Source organism: Cervus elaphus, chromosome 4 (genome assembly GCF_910594005.1).
Source record: "Cervus elaphus chromosome 4, mCerEla1.1, whole genome shotgun sequence".
NCBI classification, from domain to species: domain Eukaryota; kingdom Metazoa; phylum Chordata; class Mammalia; order Artiodactyla; family Cervidae; genus Cervus; species Cervus elaphus.
The window spans coordinates 26701591-26725076 of NC_057818.1; the positions used below are offsets into that span (position 1 = coordinate 26701591).

The 23486-nt window shown below is 56.8% G+C and overlaps 1 protein-coding gene across 2 annotated transcripts; it reads right to left on the reverse strand.

Moving 5' to 3' along the window:
- Nucleotides 1–1597: 1597 nt before the first annotated feature.
- CCDC102A (coiled-coil domain containing 102A) lies at nucleotides 1598–23486 on the reverse strand. 2 transcript variants are annotated; one of them, XM_043898569.1, is made up of 9 exons: nucleotides 23196–23486; nucleotides 14450–15210; nucleotides 11936–12159; nucleotides 10149–10257; nucleotides 8026–8142; nucleotides 7489–7698; nucleotides 5709–5879; nucleotides 4627–4730; nucleotides 1598–2236 (listed from the first exon to the last, which is right to left on the reverse strand). In XM_043898569.1, exons 2-9 carry the CDS (start codon nucleotides 15050–15052, stop codon nucleotides 2107–2109), a joined length of 1668 nt encoding a protein of 555 aa, XP_043754504.1. In that variant the 5' UTR covers nucleotides 15053–15210; nucleotides 23196–23486; the 3' UTR covers nucleotides 1598–2106. The 2 variants fall into 2 exon arrangements, with proteins under 2 accessions (XP_043754504.1, XP_043754505.1); XM_043898570.1 differs by lacking the exon at nucleotides 23196–23486 and adding an exon at nucleotides 19497–19637.

Consider the following 23486-nt stretch of genomic DNA (forward strand, 5'->3'; position numbering starts at 1 on the left):
CTCTCCTCTCTGACGTTCTCAGGAGTAGCCCCGCCTGCAGACAGGGGCTGTAATGGGGCCCCTGCTCCACGCTATCTCTCCGGAGGTGCCGGGGAGTCTGGGGGAGCCCGTCGGGCTGGACGGTCTGCTCTGTGTCTGGGAATGGCAGGTCCGCCTGGGGGCCTAGGGGGCGGCTCTCAGGGCTGCTGTCTGTGAGTGCCTGGCTCCCGGCTCCCGGCTCCCGGGGGTCAAAGGGCAGCGCTTTCAACCTTTTCTGGGGCCCACTTCCTGTTTGGGAGAGAAAACAGCAAGACCCCCAGCAGGAAATGTTCCTCTTCCCGCACAGCCTTTTCTCTTTTCTGCTGGCTCTGGCTTGTGGAGAAAGGCCCATGTGGGGGGATCCATGTGGGGTTTCTCCCACTCCTCTCTCCCCGCCTTGGAGCCCAGGAGGGGACCTGGGGCCTCTGTGTCATGACAGCAGACCCCACCTTGCCAGCATGGACAGTTTAGTCTTGGCAATAGGGGACCTATTTATCATCCCCTGCGGGGCTCCGGGCCTGCCTGGCGCCTCCTCTCAGCCCCCAGGGCCTGTGGCAGCCGTGGGTCCTAGCACCATCGCCCCAAGGGCCCCCTAGACTGGGCCACAACAGGAGAGAAGTCTTTAACTGCAGCTGCCCACTCCAAGGCAGGGAGCCCTCTCCCGACCTTGATCATTTGAATTCAACTTCTCTTGGGTGCCAGGCCCTTGTCTGAGCCCAGCCTCTCCCTTCTTACCTCTGAACACAGGGAACTCGCCGTGGCCCATGGGCTAGGACAGTTCTGAGAGTGCCTGCTCCTGCAGAAAGCAGGCCCTGCATGCTAAGAGTTCACGTCAAACTCTCCTGAAGAGCAGGTGTCTCAAATGCCATCTCAACTTGTGAAGATTCAACAATGTATACTACCATGCTTTGAATAACCTTTCCTACCAGATTTAATATACACTGGCTGGTTATAGAAAGTTTAGGAATTAAGAATCAAAAGATAAAATCTATCATGTCACTACCTAGAGCAGGGCTAGGAGAATGATGAAAGGGTTAGAGGTTGTGTTCATACCCAGCTCTGGGTAAACGCCCAGCTCTGGGTAAATTGCCTGAATGTCATTCCTTATGGCCGAACCCAGCTGGCAAATCCCTCCTTTCCAGGGCATACCTTCAAGTATTTCAATTATAATTCACTTTTAATGAGGTCCAGGTGAACTCATCTAATCCTCCTGATGACTCTATGAGACAGTTTACAGATGGAGAAACTGAGGCTCAGAGAAGGCAAGTAACTTCCCCAAGGTTGCACAGCCAGTAAGGGCCAGAGCAGATATCTGAATTCATCTGGAGTCAGAACTGAAGTCTCCTGTAGACTAAACGTGCACCATCCTTTCTCGTTCCCTTCATAGGAGCTGGATTCCAGACCATTCATCAGTTCCATTGTTCATTCATTCATTCTTTCTCACATTCATTCATTTATTAAGTCACTCAAGTGACTTCACATCAATATTCCCGAGCTCAGATTTGGTGCCGGGGCAGGCTGATCCTGTCTGTCCCCCACGTGCGTGCCTGCATCTGCCACACACTCAGGACTCCACCCAAGAACCTGAACTCCATTTATTACAAAAGACTGGGTTATCACATTGTACTAAGAACAGCCACAGCCCCTGCCAGACCTCCAAGGTCCAGAGAGGCAGCCTGAATGGAGGCCCCTAACAGCTCTCCTTTGACACCCCCTCCCCCAGCAAGAAAGTCCTGGGTGGGTGGGGGCACCCGACTGGGCCTTGGAGTGGTCCTGTGTCTATAAAACCAAATAAGTCCAAGGACCCCAGGCATATATACTAATATATATATGACATATATATATATTAAAAAATATATATATATATAAAATATAGGCCACGGCTTCCCTTCCATGGAGTGTCGGTTAGGTGGGACCACCAACGCCCACTGTGGGAGAGAAGGAAGCTGTCTGTGGCAGAGACCGGGGTCTGCTCCCAGAGTGAGCACAGACAGCTGCATCAGTTCAAGTGGCTGGTCAGTCTGGGCACCCAGGGTTGGGGGGGGTGGCGCCCAGGCCACGGCCCAGTCCTGCCCAGCCCCGGCAGCTCTAAGCCACCTGGATCTGCAGGTCCTCGTCCTCGTCCAGGTCGCTGGCTCCGTCCCCCGCCTCCTCGGCGCCAAAGCGAGCGCTGCGGATCTTCCCAAAGAGGGGGGTGTTCTGCTGCTGTCGGCGGAGCCTGTGGGGTGGGGTGACAGGCGGGTCAGAGACGAGTCTGATCTGCTGGTGCTGACAGCAGCTAAGCCTCCCCTAGCGCGTCCCGCTGCCAGGCACCACACTGGGCCTTCCACAAACATTACCTCATCTCACTTCTTCCTTCCAGAAGCCCCCAAAGTGAGGGAGGTGCTCCTGTCTCTCCCATTTTACAGATAGGGAAACTGAGGCACTATGTCCCACAGACAGCAGCGAGAAGGGGCTGGGCTCTGAACTGGATGGCTGGCTCCTGAGTGGGCAGGGGGGACGGGTAGGGGGGATGGCTTGAAGAGGTGAAGCAGCCAGCTCAAGGTCCCGCGGCTGGGATTTGAACCCAAGCCAGGCTCCAAAGACCATAGGAAGAGAGTCCAGGGGTGGGGGTTCCGAGTCCCCTACATCCCTAATGTCAGTAAGAAAGCCCTCTGCCCTAGTTCTTCCCCACATTAAAATTCCTAAAGCCAAAATTTACAAGGCAGACTTGCCTCTAAGAAGAGCCAGTAGAGGAAGTGCCCATCCCCCCCTCCTTCTTGGCTCCCCGAGCCCACCCCCAGCGGAGTAGCCGCCTGGCTGCATCTTACTGGAAGGCATGAATTATTAACATGGCGGGGAGGGGCGCGGGCGGGGGCCTCCATTACTGCACGGTGATTTAGTGAGCTGTCCCCGGAACATTAAAGCACAAAAAGTTGGGAAATAAGATGAGGCAGCGGTCCTGGGCAGCCCCGCCCTCCCCATGGAAGCACTTGAGAGCCTGGGCAGAGCCAGCCTGCCTGCCCATTTTGGGAGTTTATGGCTCCCAAAGAATGTGGCCAAGACTGCGGGAAGGCCCTGAGGCTAGGTGGCCTTGTGAGGGGTATGTGCTGCAGTGGGGGGCGGGGGGTAGGCGGGGAGGGGGGTGGGGTGGGCAGAGCTGGCCAGACACGAGCCTGACTTGCACTCATGACTGGGCTCTGGCATGACACTTCATAGGCAACATCCCAAGCAGCTGGGGAAACTGAGTCTTGGCTGCCCGGGGCACACGGCTCTCAGGTCTGGCTCCACAGTCTGTGCTCTGAGCCACAGACACTCAGCACATATATAACAGTACATGCTCTGTAAATAAGGGCTCAGGTGGCAGATGGCTGGCGGGGGCGGGGGGGGGCAATCTGACCTGACCACCCACCACCTGTGTGGCAGTGAAAGGCTTTAATCCTCTTGTGCCTTAGTTTCCTCACTTGCCAGCCCCCTAGGGGGAGAAAAAAATGTTCCTTCCTGTCTCTCCTAGGAGTGTGGTTCTTAAAGTACAACGTTGTTGATCAGTCGCTAAGTCGTTTCCGACTCTTTGAGACCCCATGGACTGCAGCACGCCAGCCTTCCCTGTCCTTCACTATCTCCCGGTGTTTGCTCAAACTCACGTCCATTGAGTTGGTGATGCTATCCAACCAGGGCACAATATCTGACTCCAGTACTAAAGCTCTGCTACTATTTAGCATTTATCATGGGCCAGGTCCTTTTATAAGCACAGATCGGCTCATTTAATTCCCACAATCAAGAAGTAATAAAAATTGTTATCAACCCTATTTTACAGACGAGGGAACTCTGGGGGAAAAAAAAAAGAGGTTAAGTAAGTGGCCCAAAATGACATAGCTACTTAGTGCAGAGCCAGAGTTCCCACCACCCAGGCAGTCTTGGCAGCAGAGACTGGGTGCTGTCTATTCCATGAAATAAGAGGATGGAAGTAAGGGCCTGGCCTGGCACAGGAAATCAGTCTCAAGGGGGAGCTTGTGAAATGGGGCGGGGCTTGGACTAGATGTTCTCTGACATATCCCAGCTCTAAGGGGAGTCTGCGGAAGAGAGCCATTCTCGGGGTGTTGGGATGGGACGGCAGGCAGTGCGTGCTGGGTGGGCCCCCAGACCTGCTGGTCCTCCCTCACTGAGGTTGATGGGTCCTGTCTGCAGCTGAGGGGTCCGGGGCTGTCATCAGGGCCATGATCCCACAGACCCCAGCTAGTCCAGAGTCACCCCAGCCTGCGGACCTTGAGGGCTGCTTGTCCTTCTCATCAGACTGCCCGGATCCACCTGCCCTCCCTGCTGCCCCGCGTTGGGCCTGACCTGTCTGGCTGCTCCCTCTATATCCGCTGGCCACAGGACACACTCCAAGGCTCCCAGCTGGTCTTACTTCCTGCACTCCCTTCCCTGGTTTCCGAGCCCTGGCCCTTCCTGCTTGGAGGGGACAGGATTCTGGCCCCAGGACATCCAGATCTCTTCCTTCCCTGTCTTCCCCTCTAGGCCCATTCGGGGCTCCAGCCCTGACCCCTGCCCCTGGGCTGGAAGCACCTCCGCCCTGTGTGTGTGCCCCGGCCGGGAGTCCTCGCCCCTGGGGCGGCACGCTGGGCCCACCTCGACTGCACGTGTTCCAGCTGCACTTGCAGATTCTCGCTCTGCTCCGTCTGCTCATCCAGTGACCGCTGCAGCTTCCGCGCTTGGTTATGGGCCTCGTCCAACTGTGAGGGTGAACGGGGCCAAGAGCGCAGGAGTCACCTTGGGTTGGGCCAGCCTGCCCTGCAATCTGCTGAGGACCAGCCACTCCTGCTGTTTCTCTGAGAATGACCCTCCTCGAGAGTAATTTCTGTCTCTCCTTTGAGAACTAGACCAAGGCCCAGCTCCTCCAGGAGAGCATCCCTTTTTCGCCTCTTCTTGCCTGTTGCCTCTCCCTTCCAAATCTACCCATCCTCCAATGCCCCAAGCTACTGATCCATCCATCAACCCACCTACCCATATATTCCTATGAATCTGTCCATCTGACCATTCAACCATGGAAATATCCATCTGCCTATGGAGACACCCACTGACGCACTCACCATCCATTGCTCTATTCAGCCACCCATTCATACTACCCTTCTGTCCTTCCACTCTTCCAAACCCATCTTCCCATCTACCCATCCTTCTGCCCTTCTTTCCTTCGGTCCATTCACTCTTCCACCCACTGACCCAGTCAGTTGTCTGTCCACCTTTCCACTATCCACTCAGTCATTCATCTTTCCACATATCCATTCATCCATCCACCTACCCCTTCATCCATCCGTCCAACCACCCATCAGACATCTGTTGTTATGTCTCATCCATCTCTCCTCTCTCCCAGCCATCTGTCCACCTATCCCCTCATCCATCCCCTCATCCATCTGTTCATCCATCCATGGAGTTATCCTTCTGTCCCTTTAACCAACTTCACATCCACCCACTCATCCATTCATTAACTCTACTCAACCACTCATCTACGTTATCTGTCCATTTCTCTTCCCGTCTTCCTACCCACACACCACCTGTCACCCACCCGCTCTCTCCTGAGTGCCTCCCGAATCAGGTTTGTACCAGGCACCGGAGACCCAGCATGAAGCAACACAGGAGGGCCCTGCAGCTCCACTCCCACCAACTCCAGCCAAGGTCTGCAGGCTGCACCCTGAGGCCCCACAGGGGCTCACCTCGTCCTCAGCCTGGGCCAGCTCCTTCTTGAGCTCCTCCACCCGCAGCCGCAGCTTCTTCACCTCAGCCTCGTGCTGCTCCACCCGCCGGTTGGCGTGGGCCAGCTCCGCCACCTTCTCCTGGAACTGCTTCTTCAGTTTGCCGTGCATGTGCTTCAGGTCAGCCAGCTCCTGCAGGAGAGCGGAGATGGAGGAGGGCTCATGCTGGGGAGTCCACGAGGTCAGGTGGTGCTGGGGTCCCTCCTCCCCGGAACCTCTCTGAAATGCCAGCACTAGAGTTGGGTGAGGAGCTGGAGGCTAGAGGTGCCATCTAGTGAGGTGAGAAGGCCTGGGGGTGATGTGGGTGGAACTGCTGGCTCCACTCTGGACATGGAACTCTGGGGGTGCCTGCTGGAGATGGCCTGAGGTGTGCAGTAGGCTACTTGCGCTGAGTCTCGTTTTCTGGGGAGGGATAAAGTCAGGACTCTTTGATGTATAAATGGCATTAAAGCTCTGGGTCAGCTGAGGAGTGTGTTTTGTTTTGTTTTTGTTTTTTTCATGTTATCTTAACAGGAGTGTGTTTTGGAAGTAAAGAGATCTGAAGCCAGAGTGGCTGGGAGGAAGATGAGCAGCCAGGAGAGGAGCTGTCCACACCTGAGCTCTCTGAGCCCTCAGTCTTCACATCTGTGAAATGGCCTCTTGAATCCATTCTTTGTTCCATTTCCACCAACCTCAGCCTGGTCCTGGCCTCCATCATCTCCCGCTGCCCCCAGGAAATGGCCCAGACTCCTTATCAGTTTGTCTTCTCATCCATCTTCCACACAGCAGCCAGTGAGCACTCAGAGCCACAACTTGCTCGCACCTACCTCTCACTTTTCAAAGGTGGCTCAGGCCTCCTGCCTCATCTACCACATCCCTCTTGCCTGCTCCCCTCCAGCCACACCAGCCTCCCTTGTTTCTCGAAAGCTCTAGGTCCCTGTCACCATGGGACATTCATTCACATCATTTTTCAAATTTCCTCCTGGAATCAGTCCACTGCCAGTCAATGTCTGCTCTCCCTGGAGACCTGGGCTTAAACGTCACTGCCTCAGGAAAGCCTCCCCAGGACCTGGGCCTCAGCCGGGTCCCCGGGCATCCCCTCTTCTCTCTCCCTGCCACAGCCACGGAGCTGTGTGACCAACATAAGTGTGTGATGGAGGGAGCAACAACTGTATCCCCCTCAGCTATCAGTTCCATGAGGGGAGGCCATGTTCCTCCTGTCTGTTCACGGCTGTGTCCCTACCACCTAGAACAAAGTCTACACACAGCTGGAGCTCAATAAAATATTTGTTGGACCAATAAAAGGGCTGCTGAAAGGATTAAGTGATGTTGTTGTGTCTGACTCTTTGTGATCCCATGGACTGTACCCTGCCAGGCTTCTCTGTCCATGGGAATTTCCAGGCAAGAATACTGGAGTGGGTTGCCTTTCTTTTTCCAGGGGATTTTCCGGACCCAAGGATCGAACCTGGATCTCCTGCTTGGCAGGTGGATTCTTTACCACTATGCCACCAAGTATTCTCCATAGCACGGGCAAAAAGCACCAGCACGGAGCCTGGCCACAGTGGTGCCCCACAAACCCAGCTATGACGGTGGTATCACTGGGCCTGGCCCACGGTGGGTGCCCAGGAGGAGCCGTTGCCAGGCAATCACCTCCTCGGTCTGTAGTCGTTACTTCAAGGGTCTCTGGCCCCCTGCGGTCTGGAGCTGGACGCCCAGGAGGTGGTCTGCCCCGGCCCTGGCTGCGGCCGCCTCACTACCCCACCTTGTTCTTCTCAAAGAGCGCGGCCTGGCTGGCCCGCAGGTCGCAGTCCAGCGCGCTGGCCGTCTGCCGCCGCCGTCGGGCCAGCGCCTCCTCCAGGTCCCCGACCTGCGCCCGCAGCTTCTTGTTCTCCCGCTCCAGGCCCAGCTTCTCCGTCTCCAGCCGCTCCCGGCGACCCCACTCGGCGGCGTTCTCCGCCTGCAGCCGTTCCATCTGCAACAGGGCAGGACAGGGGGAGCGGTCCACAGGGAGGGGGCACAGCACAGACTGAGCGGGAGGTTTCCCCTCCCCACCTCCTCCGGCAGTTGTTTTTGGCTCCAGGAAGCAAGTCCAGCTGCAGCAGCTATAATTAACCCGGGCTTATTTCACGGTGTGCAGGGTGTGAGTGAGCTTCTGGTCTCTGTGAGCCAGAAAGGCCCACCCCCTGCAGACTGGAGCACCCAGGGCTGTGGCTGGTTCCTGCCCTCCTGTGACTGAATGACTGATGGAGGCAGGGCCCCCCGGGCACCCCCAGACCCAGGGCCCTTCTGGTGGCCTCACCTCGCCCCTCAGCTCTGCCATCTTCCTATCCATGCTGGAGCGCGCACCCAGCTCATCCTCCAGGTCTTCAGACATGCGGCCCAGCTCGTCCTGGTGGGCCTCCTTCAGTATGCTGAGCTGCGTGAGACAGCACAGGCTGGTTAGGTGAGGACCACCAGATCCGGGGAGGGGTGGGCGCTGGTTCCAGAGGGCTCAGCAAGAAGCCTCACGTGATGCCCAAATGGGCCACGGGGTATCCAGAACAGACCCTGAATCTGACCACATCTGCCTCCTCCAACATCTCTCACCTCCCTGATTATCATCCAGTCTCCCAGTGTCCATTCTTGGGTGCCCTCCTCGTGCCCCCTGACCTTCTCTCGTCAACCCATTTACCGCAACAGTAGCCCAGGGTGAGCTTTTAAAAAAAGATAAACCCAGGGGAATTCCCTGGTGGTCCAGTGGTGAGGACTCTGAGCTTCCACTGCAGGGGGGCAAAGGTTCCATCCCTGGTTGGGGGACCAAGATGCTGTAAGCCACTCTGTGCAGCCAGAAAATAAACTAATTAATAAAAAAAAGATACAGCTAATCATATCCCCAACCCCAGGTTCCCTAAGAACCAACCCCTATGGTCCCACAAAGCCATCTCCCCTCAACCGCATCACCCTCTCCCCAGAGCTCTCTGAGTCCTCAAATACACAAGTTCCGTCTGCTGCAGGCTTCACACTTGTGGTTCCCTCTGCTCTGTGCTTTCCACCCGAAGTATCTTGTAGGGCTGACTTCTCTCATTCTCGGTCTTGGCCTAAATGCCCTCTCCTCAGAGAAGCTCCTCCTGTCTTCCCTGTCTAGAAGGGGTGCTTCTCCATCTCCCTACATCCACAAGAATGTGAGCCCGGGAGACAGCATGTCTGTCTGCCCGCCCTTGTATCCGTGTATGGCCTGGGCACCCTCAGTGAACACTGGCTGAACATGCCCACTGGATCTGAATGCAGGTCTGCCTGTGGGTGTGAGGCTGGTCACACCAGAATTGCCTGGGGTGCTTTGAAAATAGTGCAGAATCCCTGTTAAGAGCAGGGAAAACTGCCAGAGGAATACTCTTTGCAATGGCATGAATGAACCTTAAATATGCAGTGTTGCTGGGAAAAAAACCCAGATACAAATGAGAATCTTTATAGTTATGTATCTGTAAAACTGCACAGCTGGGTCTCACATTTCTTCAAATGATTACACAATTTGAAAAGATTAAAAAGACAGATTCCTGGACCTAAGCCCCAAAGATGCTGACACAGGAGAGTGAGGGCAGGGTCTGGGAAGCTTTATTTTAGGAGATTCCTTAAGGAGATTCTACTTAAAGACCAATCTTCCAGGGCAGTTTCAGGCTCTGGGGTCTGTGAGCTGCCAGCCTTTTAGAAAAGCAGGGTGGCTGCGCCCCCTGGTGGCCATCAGGGTCTGCACATGAAGCAGTAAGGGAAGCCCAGCCTGACCCCAGCATGCAAGAGTTCCCAAAAGGAAGGGGTGGAATTTCCTCTCTGCCAGCTGGAGTCTCAGTGTCCTCATCTGTAAGATGGGGACACCAAGTGTGTTTCCTTGACTGCTGGGAGGCTCTAACGAGATCTCATACCCACTATGTGCCCAGTGAACATCCAGACTCCTTCCCTTTATCTTGGTCTACAAGGCCGGTGGGATCCCCTTGCAATCTCATCTCTCACCGACTACCCTCCAGCCACACTGGCCTCTATTTCTTGAACACACACTAGGCTTGTCCTGGCCTCAGGACCTTTGCATTTTCTGTGCCCTCTGCCAGGAACTCTGCCCCCATCTCTTCTCAACAGTGGCTTCTTCTAATCACTTTAGGTCTTGCCTTGAATGTAACCCTCTTGGAGAAACCTTTCTATGACCCACCATCTCATCTCTCTGATTGTGTTTTGGCTTTCACAGCTTCTGAATTTTTCTACCTGGTTACTGTTGGTCTCCTCCCCACAACCCCTCCTCCACCTCCTGCCCCAGCCCACAGATCACCGCATGGCATACGGCTGGTGCTTGACAGTGAATGATTGAATTCTCCTCTTTCTCCCATTCCCGCGGCTGAAATTCAATGACACAGTACTGCTTCCTCCAGGAAGCCCACCCTGGTCTCCAAGACTCACTTGCTTGAGCATCTCCTGCTTGGTCTTGCTCAGTTCCTCATACTTGATCTTCCACTGGCTGAGCTCTCCCTCCAGCTTCTCGATGTTCCTGCTCAGTGCCATTTTATCCCTGGGGAGGGGAGACGTGGGGGTGAGCCCACTGGGGCCCTCTGCTGAGTCCTCCTGCATAGTCCTCCATTCCCTTCCAAGCCCAAGACCAAGGTGTTGTGAGGGTTGTGAGAGGTAATCTGTTCTATGCTGCTTCCCTGGCTTCTGGTGGTTTACTGTGTACTCTAGGCCTTGGCACCCCACTCTGTGGCAGGCACCCTGGTGGTGCAGTTCTGGAGTTCCACCCTCCACACAACTGCGGGAGTCCAGCCCCTGCTGTGGGGAGTGACTGGTTCTCCAGGGCACTAGGCCCTGGGCTCATCCATCAAACAATACTCCCACTCCTCCCATCTGTTTTATGCTGACTCGGTGTGAACACACAGCTCTGCAGTCGGAAAAGCTGGAAAACACTGTCCAGTGACTCTCCGAAGGAGGAGTCCCTTCTCATCAACATCACTGGGTGGGCGCTCCATCAGCTACTCTCATCACCCTCACCCTGCACTCTGCCCTGAATGTGAAGGAGGCGCCGTGGGTATTGGCCCCGATATGTAGTGTTTCATGACCAACCCCCACACCGCGCTGGCCTCCCATTCTGAGAGTTTAGTATTACTTTACATTTCAGTTAGTACAACAGGTTGATTTTTGTTCACTGTGCTTAAACAGAAATGCAGTGTCTCAGTTCTGGAGGCTCCAAGCCCAATACCAAGGTGTTGGTTCCACATGAGGGTTATGAGAGGGAATCTGTTCTATACCTCTTCCCTGGCTTCTGGTGGCAGTATCTGGTGCTCCTTGGCTTACAGAAGCATGGCTGTGATCTCTGCTTCTACCTTCACAAGGGCACTGTGCTGATTTTTAAAAGATTTCTGTGTGTAGTTATCTTATACCATCTTTGTGTTTAATTTCTGGATGGAAAAGGAGGTGTTACTAAATATTCACCATAATCAGGCAAAAATGACCAATTAAGGTCACTGGTGACCTCCAAGTCCTAAATCAACTGGTCAGTGCTCAGTCCTCTTCCGACTTGACCAGCTGACTGCTCCCTCATCCGTGAAACAGTTCCTCCCACTTCCTCTGCCCCCTCATTGGCTCCCTTCTCCTGTATCCTTTGCTGCCTCCCTCTTCCTCTGATTCTACAGCTGGTCGGCTCCAAGGCCCCATCCTTTGACCTCTGCCCTATCCACTCTCACCCCAGTTCATGGTTTTCAGCATCATCTATTCACTGATGACTCTTGAATTTCTACCTCCAGCCCAGAGCTGTCTCTTGAACTCTATAGACTCATTCATGTCCCCAAATGCCTTCCTACTGAATCAAGCTCAACATGTCCAAAACCAAACTCAGCTTCCACCCTTCAGTCCCCTCATCCCTCCTTCCCTGCTCTGATTTTTGCCCACGGCACTCTCCCTGAACGAAGGCAGGCATTGTTGGTCTCATGGATAGCTGTATCCCCACCGAGCACAGTGCCTGACCCAGATCCCTGACACATATTAATTGAATTAATTTTAAAAAACCCTCACATTGGGTCCTTGGGTACAGTACCACTGTTCTCAAGTCCCAAGAGTCAATGGGACTCAAAAGGGAAGTCCCATTCCCTTTCGGTGAGACTCACCTTCTGTGACACGGATTTTCATTCTGTGATTCCGAGGAGGCCCTGGTATGGCCTGACCTGCCCCCCAGCCCCTGCTTGCCTCCCGGGACTCACTCTCGCTCCTTGAGCAGCACCTTCTGGGACTCATCCAGCCGTAGCCGCAGGGCGGTCAGCTTGGAGGCATCCTCCTCAACCGTGGTGTCCTCCCAGGGCAGGCGGCTGCGCTCCTGGCGGCCCGAGCTGCCCCGTGGGGCCCCGGTCCCTGCGCTGCGCACCTCCCAGCAGCCTTCGGGCTCCTCTGGTCTGCTCTTCAGCAGGCTCTCCACCAGCTCCAGCTCCTGCTGAGACCCAGGCAGAGGTTGGACTAGTGATCACTGAGCCCTCACCCTCTTGGCCTTCATCATGGCCTCTCCCGGGTCCAGGGTCTGGCATCAGCTTGGTGGGTAACCGTGGGCAAGCCACACAGTCCTCTGGACCCCCATTTCCTCTTCTGCTGCCTGTCTCTCCACCCCTGGAGAGGGAGGGCCACACCCTCTCCCTTCATTGCTTGGAACTTCACAGAGTCAGCCACTCAGATTCCCTGAATTCTGGAAGATTCTCCAGAAGAGGTGGTAAGCTCTCTGCTGCTGGAAGTATGCAGATATTTGGTGGGACACTGATGAATGCAGTAGCAGGGATTCCTACAAGGAATAAGGACTAGATTCCCTCAAAAGGGATTCCTGCCCAAAGATTCCACTTTTCAGTGGGATCACCTGAAACATGATAAGTTTCATGGTAAAAGATGCATGGACTTCCCTGGTGGCTCAGTGGTAAAGAATTTGCCTGCCAGTGCAGGAGACTCAGGTTCAATCCCTGGGTTGGGAAGATCCCCTGGAAAAGGCAATGGCAACTCACTCCAGTATTCTTGCCTAGGAAATCCCATGGACAAGGAGCCTGGCAGGCTACAGTTCATGGGGTCACGAAAGAGTCAGACACCACTGAGCAACTAAACCACAATAGATAAAAGATGCACAGGAAGGTGGCCTCTGAGAGCAGAACCAGCTCCCAGACAGAAAGTGGTGGGGGCTGATTAACTCAACCCTGAGCACTCTTCCTCCCTGACAGGCTGCCCTTCCCCTCTGCCCTTGTCCGCCCCCTGGCCTGCCTCTGACCACAGACCCAAGATGATGGCCTCTGTCCCATCCTGGCTCCTCCCACAGTCTTTCCAGATGAGTCTGGGCTGGTCCCTTCCCCCACTGACCTTCAGTTTCCCTATCCAGACTAGGACAGTGGGCCTGAGGAGTGAAATTCTACTCCTCTTATATCTCAGACTGTCTGGGTGGGGGCCTCTGAGGCCATCTGGTCCAAAGCTCCAATTCCCAACTGAGGAACCAGAGAGGGAAGAAGGGAATTGCTGGAGGGTCACAGATCACAGACATGGCTGGCCTGGAGAACAAACTCAGGCTGCATCCTCCAAGCTCCTGCCGCGGTACCTGCCACCTCCTGGGGTGACTCATAACGGAACACAGAGAGGACAGGAACAGTGCCCGAGGCTGGCTGGTATACAGGGGCTCATCCTCTGCCCCAAAGAAGAGCAAGGACTGTCACCTGCACGCACCAGGCAGGCCCCCGGGAAGGGGGCTTCAGCCACCAGGAGGCAGCAGTGCCCACGCTAGCCCACAGGCAGGAGAGGGGAGAGGGCAGCTAAGAGTCTTAGGAGCTGGCCTGACTGACTCTGTCCCTAGACGGCCTTCAGGTGAGTCTTGCTTGTTCAGAGGAGGCTGCCCTCCGCACATATCATTAATGTTCCAGATAGCCTAATTATTATCACCGTGGGCTCAGAAGTTCATCTGGGGTCAACTCCCAGCGACTCCAGTCACCAGTTGGGAGCCACTTGGTAATGAACCTCTCAGCGCCTCAGTGTTTTCATTTGTAAAGCCAGTATTTCCCGGGTTGCCCTGAGAATTAACGAGATAGTGTGTATGCAGAGCCTAGCATTCTGTAAGGGTGCCCATGGAATGACGGAGGCCTTTCCCAGATTTACCAAGCACTCTCAGCCTCTCGTTATTTGCACAGAATTTCCATCACCTGTAATGCATTCCTGCACTTTTCACCATCAATTTCTCCTATCTCAGCTTAAATGGGACCGCTTCTAGAAAAGCTTCTGTGAAGCTACCTCCTCAGAGCCTGGCTCAGGGACCTCCTTCGTGCTCCCATTGCCCTGACACCCCCACCCACCCACCCCTCAGCTTTGATAGACACCTGTTAAAATGTTTACTCCTTCCTCTAAATTGAATAAATGAAAGGATTCAGCTCTGCGACTAATGGATGCCTTTCAGGTAAGTTCTTAAAACCTGCTCCTGCTCAGAGAGGATGATTTGTTGGTTTTGTTGATTACTCAGGTATGGGAGCGGCGGGACCACCAGAATCAGGGACACTCTGCCCTTGGGGTCTATGGGAGGAGGGTAACCTGGGGCTCTGCACGGCAGGGCCTGAATCCCAGAAGGTGAGATACCTACCCCCGTGCCAGGCCCTTACTTCCCTTTCTGAGCCCTACAGCCAAGGCTCCTGCACGGGTCAGGCAGCCCCTCCCACTTCCGGCCCCCAGCGCGAAGGCCCCGCCCAGGAGCCCCGCCCCACGCGGCGCACCTGGCTGCCCTGCGGCCTCTCGCATCCGGATCCGACGTCGCGCACCGGCACCGGCTCCTGTTCCCTTTCTGGCTCCGTCTCCGGCCCATCGGGCGTCCTGTCCGCGGTCCCCCGGGCGCCCCGCAGCCGCGCCAGCTCGCGGCCCCGCGCCTCGCACTCGCCCTGCGCTTCTTGGCGCTCGCGCCGAGCGCCCGCCAGCTCCTTGGTGAGCGCGTCGAGGCGCTGGCGCAGCTGGCGCACCTCCTCGCGCGCGCGGTTGCGCTCGGCGCGCACCTTGCTCCACTTCTCGCGCCAGTTGGCGGTGCAGTCCGACCACCAGCGCATGGTCTTCTCCATCTGCGCCGCCCGCGCGCGCGCCTCCTCCAGCTCCCGCAGCCGCAGCTCCTCGCGGCTCTCCCAGTCCCCGTCGGCCAGCAGCGCGGGCGCCGGCGGCAGCGGTAGCGCTGGCGGCGGCCCCGGGGAGGGCGTGCCGCTGGGAGGCGTGGGCGGAAGCGAGTCCGCGGGCCCCATGCGCTCGGGCGACGGGCTGCCCAGGATGGTCAGGAGGCTGCCCTTGGACAACTGCGGGGACTCGGCCAGCCGGGGGCTCGGCCCGTGGCTCATGGTGTGGCCGCGGGGGCGGGTGGGCTCGTGGGCGCTGGGCTGGAAGTCCTGGACTCAGAGGCGGCGCGAGGGACGCGTGGCAGACGCGATACCACTGTGCATGATGGACACTGCTACCGGCTGCTCTCCGGGCTACGGGGAGGGAACGCTCCTCCGACCTGTGGGAGAACACAATCATTATTTGTAGGTGGCCACCAACTGTCCATATCCTTAAGCTCAGGCATGGGAAGCGAAGGGAACAGCACGACCGGTAGAAGGAACAGCTTGGGCAAAGGTAGAAGGAGTGAAACTGGTCGCCTTCAGGAGCCCCAGTGAGGCTGGAATGGTGAGCAAGGGCCTGCAGCCGCTTCCTCACTGGCCTCCAGATAACCCCCTTGAGTCCCTTCACCCTGGAGCAGCCACCGCTGATCTGAAACCTTGATATGCTGTCCCTGACCTTCAGGTCCCATCTCACACACTGAATGGCTTATACTGCTCTTCACCCGGAATGCTACGTGCTTCCATGCTGGCCCTGATGCCAGGAGTCCCCTCCCAGCCTCTTCCTGCGCTGGGCTGACTCTTCCCATCCTTAAAGGCTACCTGAAATAGCGTCTTCTCCAGGAGATTTTCCAGGACCCCTTCAGGCAAGGTGGTCAGGCCCTGCCCATGTCTCCACCAGCCAGCCTCACTGTACTATTTTTCTGTGTCCTTGTGAGCACCCCATCTTCACCCCAGGCTGTGAGTTTGCTGAGGGCAGGGGATGGCTGGCTCTTGGTCTTTGTCCCAGCACATGATGACAATAACAGTGACATTTATGGAGGGCCAACTACAGGCCAGGCACCATGCCTGTGTGAGCTATCCTCTCAGCAGACTCGAGGGCAACTATAGACATTTACTGAAGAGGAAAGGGAGACTCAGCAAAAGTAAGCCCTGGAGTTGATCCAGATACACCATCCAGAAGTCCAAACCCTGGCGTGGGTTTGGTGAATACATGCACGCACTGGTGCTATGATGGAAGCAAGCTGGGGACTAGATGGGGGGGCCATGCAGTGTGGTGAGGTGTCCCCCCATGCCGACCACTAAGCTCTGCTGTCTGTTGGCCACATCCCTTTTAAAATAAGTGAGACACATGTCCCGCTCTGTCCCCAGCCTGCCACACTCTCCCTCAGAGTGGCTTCATGATGACCACTGACAGCTCCTTGGGCTATCTCATACTTCCTTCCCCATTCAGCTGGGCCTGACCCTCAGAGCCTGACTGAAGCCCCTAAGACCTGCCCTGATCATTATTCCTTCCTTTTCTGGGTGACCCATCAGGGCACTGCTGGTGGAACTCTCAGCATCCTGGAAAAGTGTCCCAATACTGTCTGGCTGTGTCCCTTCATCACCCTTTTCCAGCCTCTAAGCCCCCCACTCTTGGCAGCATATCTAATGTCACAGTTTGTGGTGAAAAGAGGAGCTGTCAGGATGGTGCTCCCTCCTTGTCCTGCCCTTAGCCCCACAGCCCCCTCCTCTCTGCCGTGAAGAGGACAGGGGGCTCTCCCTCCCTGGGTCAAAGGCCCCCCCATCCAGCTTCTCCCACCCTGACCAATGATCCCTCTCCAAGGAGCCTGCTCCCTGCTGAAGTCTCTCCTGGCACTTTCACCTCCCTTCTCTGTCTCCTCCCTTTCCAGGCCCATCCAGAGTGGTCCATGCTTGCTGTCTCCATCCTGTGCACCTTCCTCACCCTCTCTCATCAAGCCTTACCAGCCTGGCCTCCAGCCCCCCTGCCCTACCTTCTAGGTATGTCTCAACTCTCGCAGATATGCCCTCTCTAGCTCTGGGCACCTTCCAGCCCTCCTTTCTTGCACCTCTCCTTCCCAGGATGTTCTCTGGGTTTTCCTCCTATTCTCCAGCGTCCCCCATCAGCCTCCCTGGTTGGCAACCTGGGCTCATCCCTGCAGTGCTGGAGTCACCCCAGTCCTGGCCGCCTTCTCCTTTCTGGCTGCCCCTGCCTGAGCCATCTCTCCACGTCCTCAGTAACCCCCAGTCTCTCTCCCAGCCTGGGCTGCTCTCCAGAACCACCCACATGTCCCTCAGACAACTCAGATCAGCTTGGTTGAATGGGATTCCCTGTCTCCATTCCCCCAACTGGAGCCTCCTCCTGAATGCCCTCTCTGGGAGAAGAGTGCTTCTTTACTTCTTCACATTGTGGGCAATATCCTGGAACTGGCTTTCTCTCCACCTCCAAGTCCTGCCAGTCTGTCTGCCACACATCACGGGGATCCACCTACCTTCTTCGTCCTCAACCACTAACCATCAAGGCCACCACCGTCATTTCCCACTGGGGAGACTGCAGCCACCACTGTCCCTGTCCCATCCTCCTGTCCCCTCTTGCCTCCTTCAAATCCATCCTCAAGAGCAGCAGCCAGAGTGAGTTTTTAAAAACACACACTAGATCATGCCAGTGGCCACCACCTTTGTCATTCCCAGTAGCTGTGACCCCTCCCCTCTCTATAGTCAATTCCAAACTCACTCTCTCAAAAGCTCCAACACCAAAAACGCGTCGATTCCCCCACTTGTTCACTGTCCCCACTGCCCACCCTGTCCCTTCTCTCCTTGCTACATGCCATGGTCCCAACCTCACCCACTCAAATGCCCTCAGTGTTCCAGCTCCCTCACTTGTTCTTATCTCTCCAAGCAGTGCCATCTCTGGTTACTCCCACTGCTCTGCCTGCTCGTGCCTTCACCCGTATAACCAGGCATCACAGGTTTTACACCCGCGAACACTGTGGGCCAGTGTTCATTTAAATTCATGACTATTACAGTCACAGTTCCTTAGGACAGCTCAGTGATCCTACTATTGGACTGGCCAAAAAGTTTATTTCAGTTTCTTCCCCTAAGATGTTATGGAAAAACCAGAACGAAACTTTTGGCCATTCCAATATATTTCTCCAGTGCGTCTGCCCTTAGTTTATTGTCTGTCTTCCTTCACCAGGCACCAGCTCTAGTCCCTGCTCTGTCATCAACCTCATGTAAACCACTGCCCCATACTGGGCCTCAGTTTCTCCCCTGGTAGAAATGGAGTGAGGGGTGAGGGAGGCCAGTGCTTCTAAAGCAAGAAGTCGTTCAGATTCACCTGGACATTTGCTTAAAATGCAGTTCCTGGACCTCACTCCTCAGAGAATCATGTTCAGTAAGTGTGGGACTGGGGATTTGCATTTTAACCATCCAAGTGTGGGATATTTTGAGTAATTGGTGATGGCATGTCACCACCCATAGTTCCATATGCACAAACATGTGTATCTCAACCGCAGTAACACCTGCACAGACTAAGTTACGCCCCCAGACAGCCCTCCGGACTTAGGTTCCAGTTCCCTGTACACCCAACTCCCCAAGGGATCCCTGGAAGGCTGAGTACCCACTGTGACTCTGTCTTTCCACCTGTGCAATGAGGTGACTGGCCCAGATCCCACGTGCATTCACAGACATGGGCACACCCAGACACACAAGCAATCCCATACATGTAAATATAGATAAAGACATGGGCAGGCACACACATACATGGAGATGGCCCCATAGGCACACACAACAACTATATATGTGTTCAGAGAGATGCTTCCTTGTAGATACAGAGTCACAGACACACCTGAAGACACACATGTGCCCACACAGATACACACAGACAGGCAAAGACACATACTCATCCCTGAGACAGGCAAATGCACACACGCATATATACACACACACGAACACATACACGGACACTCGCAGTCCTCCTCTCCCCAGTTTCCTGGCCCAACTCCACATGGAGAAGCTCTTGGAAAAGAAAAACAATGTGAGAGCCTGCGGGGGAGGGGAAGGGGGCAGGAAATCTGAGTGCCAGTCCGGTGGCCTCACCAGAGGCCAGAGCTGTGCTGGGAATGGGGGGTGGTGAGGCGGGGGTCCTTGGGGCCATACCCCTGTCTGCTGGGCCCTTCCTGCAGCCCTTAAACCGAGAGGGCGGCAGGGAGGGGGCCGCTGCCACATCCTCTCTGCCTCTGGGAGCTGCCAGGCCTGAATGGGGCTTGGCGGGGAGGGGTGGCCTGCTCCTTCCAGGAATCCCAAGCCTGTCGTGCAGGGCCAGGGCGGGCGCCACCCAGGCCCCTAATGGCTTCCAGGCACCCACGCTCAAGGGAGGGGTGGGGGGGGTTGGGGGAGGAGGGGGGTCAGAGGGGCTCTGGATGGGCCTCCTGCCTTTCTTCCTGCAGGCCCAGGTCCCCTGAAGGATGTGTGTGCACACATGTGTAAAGGGATGGGGGTGGGGGGTCCCAAGTTAGGTTTTCTAGAGAAGCCCACCCTTGGACACACCAGGAACCCTGTCTACACACTCAAGGGCAGCTTGGCTCTGCCTAGCAATGCTTCCCCTCACCCCTACCTCCACCCCACGGACACAACACAGCCTTGGGGGCAGACACACACACCAAGCCCTGGTAACGAACACACTCACCGAGAGAGACGCCACACAGAGGTTCAGCTGGCAGTTGTAGAGACTGGCTCCCGGGACCTACCCGCCTGCCCTTCCCCACCAGGCTCAGCGTCTTCCTGCGCTGGGTTGTATGTGTGGGGGGTGGCCTCCTGATTCCCGCTGGGTGTCACCACTCCCCACAGAGCAGGTGGAGGAGGGACCAGCCTCCACAGGCCCAGAAAGTCCTTCCCACTCACCCTCCCCTCTCCTGTACCCACCCCCGCCCCCAGCACCAGCCAGACGGGTCTATTCTTGCTCAAACCCTCAGGATCTCTACTCAGTCTGATCCCCAACTTGGAATGCCCCCCTCAGACTCTGAAACCCCACCCATCCTTCAGGCTCAGTTCCACCACCTCCCGGAAATGCCTTGGTCTCCCCAGCCCCACTCTGCCAGTGTGTCCCCACAACCTTCCAGAGCCAGACCTGGCCAGCTGCCCTCTCTCCTCTTGCAGTTCAGGCCTCCCCCAACCCAGGCAGGACACTTGTGCCACCCAGATCCACTAGCACAGGCCCTGCACGCAGGATGTGCTCAAAGTTGGCTGGTGGGGTAGAGAGCAGAAAGCAGAACCATGGCTTCACATCCCCTTCACGGGTAGCAGAGCCACTTGGGAGGGCTTCCCATGTGGCACTAGTGGTAAAGAACCCACCTGCCAATGCAGGAGACGCAAAAGATGTGGGTTTGATCTCGGGCTTGGTAAGATCCCCTGAAGGAGGGCATGGCAACCCACTCCAGCATTCATGCCTGGAGAATCTCATGGACAGAGGAGAGTGGTGGGCTATGTACGGCCCATAGGGTTGCAAAGAGTAGGACACCACTGAAGTGACTTAGCAAGCACACACAGGTCCACATGGGACTCAAGAGCTCCTGAACCCCAGCCCCACAGTCATCCTCACTGCTCCAGGCAGCTGCTGGCCAGGACAGAAGAATGTTTTGATTGGATATTTGCCTCAGGCAAGGCCTTCATCAGCCCTGTCTAGACAAAGTGACCGGTGGCTCCTGCTGCTAGTGGACCTGTTTGGAATGTTCTTTCTCCTTTCTCTAGCAGTACCTCCTACACATCCTTTAGGACCTACCTCTGGATAACAATCCCCTGGGAAACCTTCCCCAACCTCATACACAGAGTATGTTAGTGCTCCCAACATGACACCTCCTTGTTCTTCAGCAGTGGCCACGCTGAGAAACCACAAGGGCATCCTGGACTCACTGGCTGTCAGCACAGGGCCCAGCATACAGCAGATGCTGCATTAATGCTTCCCAGGCTGATGGGTGGAAGATGAACAGCCAGGGGTTCCCTGTAATCAGGGAGGGTTGCACCAGCCTAAGGATCAGGAGTCACTTTAGGGTCAGGCTCTGAGAGGTGTCAGGCTCAGGTAGGTGTCAGAGCCTGTGGCCAAGGTCAAAGTCAGAGGTCATCTCATGGCCAGGTCAAGGATCAGGCCTCTTACCTGAGGGGGTCTATCTGACTCGCAGCGGGACAAGTTTATGTTGTCCTTAACCGTGTTTTGATGGCTCATATCTAGTGAGAAGAGTAGGCAGTGCTGAGGCCTAGATGGGGCCCAGCTTAGGGGGCTGGGGTGGGTGTGGGATGGGATGCTGGGGTGGAATGGCCCAACTCCTCCCTCCAGCCCAGAAACCCCCTATAACCTCCCAGAACCTTTCAGGTGGGGCTGTGGGGCTGGCCTGTGGCCACAGGCCTGGCTGTGGGCAGGGAGCAGAGCCCAGCAGGAAACCACAGAGGACAGCCTGATTGGATAAGTGCAGGGCCCAAGGCTGGTCAGCCCACAAACTGTGGGCACTTGTCCCTCTGACCTGTCACCCATGCTCCCATCACTAGACCTCCAGGAGAGGAGAGGGAGGCAAGCTGAGCCTACAGGCTGAACCTGAGCCCTGGGAGGTAGGCACCTCTAATCTGTTCCCAGGTACCTCCATCTTGGACAGAGAAGCCAAAGACATCCTGGACCACTAATCAGAACTCCAGAACTCCTTTTTTACAAATGGGCCGCCTGAGATCCAGAGGTACAGCTATTGGTCCACATCAAGGACCAGCAGCAAAATTTGGTGTGTGTTGTGGGGTGGGGGGCTGGAATGCTTGGATTGGATACCTCCCCTCCTGGGTCCTGATCACCTGAGGGGCAAGGTGCCCCTAGGACCACCTACACTATGGGGTCCTCAGTCATCAGGCCAAGCACAGCTGGGAGGGGATGGGGTGGACCCCAGCCCCGAGCCTCTGAGGAACTCCTTCAACTATTCACTCTAGTACAGCGGACTTCCCAGGAGCCCCATCTCTACCTCTGTGACGTTGTTGGATACCAGCAAGGCCATGCCCTCTCTGATGCTGTTTTCTTACTTGTAAGATGGGGAGAGGCACTAACAAATACCTAAAAGCTTTGGCTAACCAGTGGGCAGAATCTGTGCCGACACGAAGCAATCCTACTTCCCCAACAACAGCTCTACATAACCCACACTTAAGACAGACAAACTGAAGCCCCGTGTGGGGAAGGAGGCTTGCAGGACATCGCCCGTTCTCAATCATAATAGTGGGACAACGGAGGCCCACTCCCTTCTCCTGACACCGAGCCGTCACTCCACCTGTCCCAACTCCTTCCAGAAATTCCCTTTCTGCCCTCCCACGACCACGAGTCGCCTAAATCCTCACTTCCTCTCCCCCTCCCCAGCACAGCGGCGGCGGGATGAGGGAGGAGGGTCTCCCGACCCAGCGAGACGCGGTCCCGCCCACCCCGCCGCGCGGCCCCCCATTGGCAGCCACAAGGGGCGCCGTGCTCCGATTGGCCCGCGCCGCCCGTCCGTCCCGCATTCGCCATGGTGACCACGTTGGGTCCCCCGGGAGAGGTCCAAATTCCGCCCCCGCCCGCTGCCGCCGCCGCCCCCCTCGGGTCTGGCCCCAGCCCGCAGCTTTTCAAGGGCGGCCCTGCCCTCTGCCCTCCCCCTTCCCCCAACTTCCGAAGCCCCTTCACTTCTGAGGCTGGGGCTCCGGGAGGTAGGGGAGCCCGCGGAGGGGGCTAGGAAGTTCTGCTCGGAGTTTGGGGGTTGCTGCGGACGCGGGAGCTCCCGCTGCTCCTCTTCCAGCACGCCCCCCAGCTTAACCCCTTCCCTCCCGCTGAAGGTTCGCGGCCTGGAGGGAGTTCCTGGGACGCGGTGGCTTTCGGCCCCCTGCACTACCGCCCCCGCTCACCTCGGCCGGCGACCAGCGGGCTCCGGACGTCCGATCCGCCGCGGCTGGGCGGAGCGGGCACGGGGCTTGCTGCGGCCGCCGCCGGGAGGGCCGAGGGAGGGCCGCGGAGTCTCCTCCTCCCTCCGCGGGGGAGGGGAGAGAGAGGAGTCGGCGGGGCGGGGGCGGTGGAGCCCGGGCGAGTTGCGGCCCCACTCTGACCCTGGCCCGCAGAGTTGGGTGGGTGGGGGACCCGCGCCTAACTTTGGGGAGAGGGGCGCGGGCCGAGTTGGCGGAATCGCCACCGAACGGGCCGGACCCCGACAGAGGCCCCAGCCCGGCATCGGGCCTAGAGGAGGGGGAAGGAAGGCCGGGTCTGGGGGCCCCGCGGGGTGGGCTTTCCCGCCTCAAGTTTCCCTGAGCGGCAGTGACGTACTCGGCGCCCAGCAGCTGAAGTGGCACCGTCTGTCCCGGGCTCAGCACGTGCAGCTTCTATACCTTTGTTACCTACATTCTTCCCAGTGCTAGCTCAGCCAGGCGCGTGGGTGCGGAGCAGCAAGTCCCTGCACGTCATCGGGCCTCAGTTTCCCCTTTGTACAGCAGAAGGATGGACCACAGTAGCCTCGCGCATGTTGAGAAGCGTGGTGGAGCCGGGCGGAGGTTTTCTCGGATGTGCCAGGCTGCTTCCCGCGCAGAGCCGGCCTCAGCTGGCTGGGGGAGGGGGGAGGGCGGTCCCGGGCAGTTACCTTGAAGGGTACTTGCGTGCGCCCTGGCACTTTGGAGCTTCCTCCCTTGAGAGTGA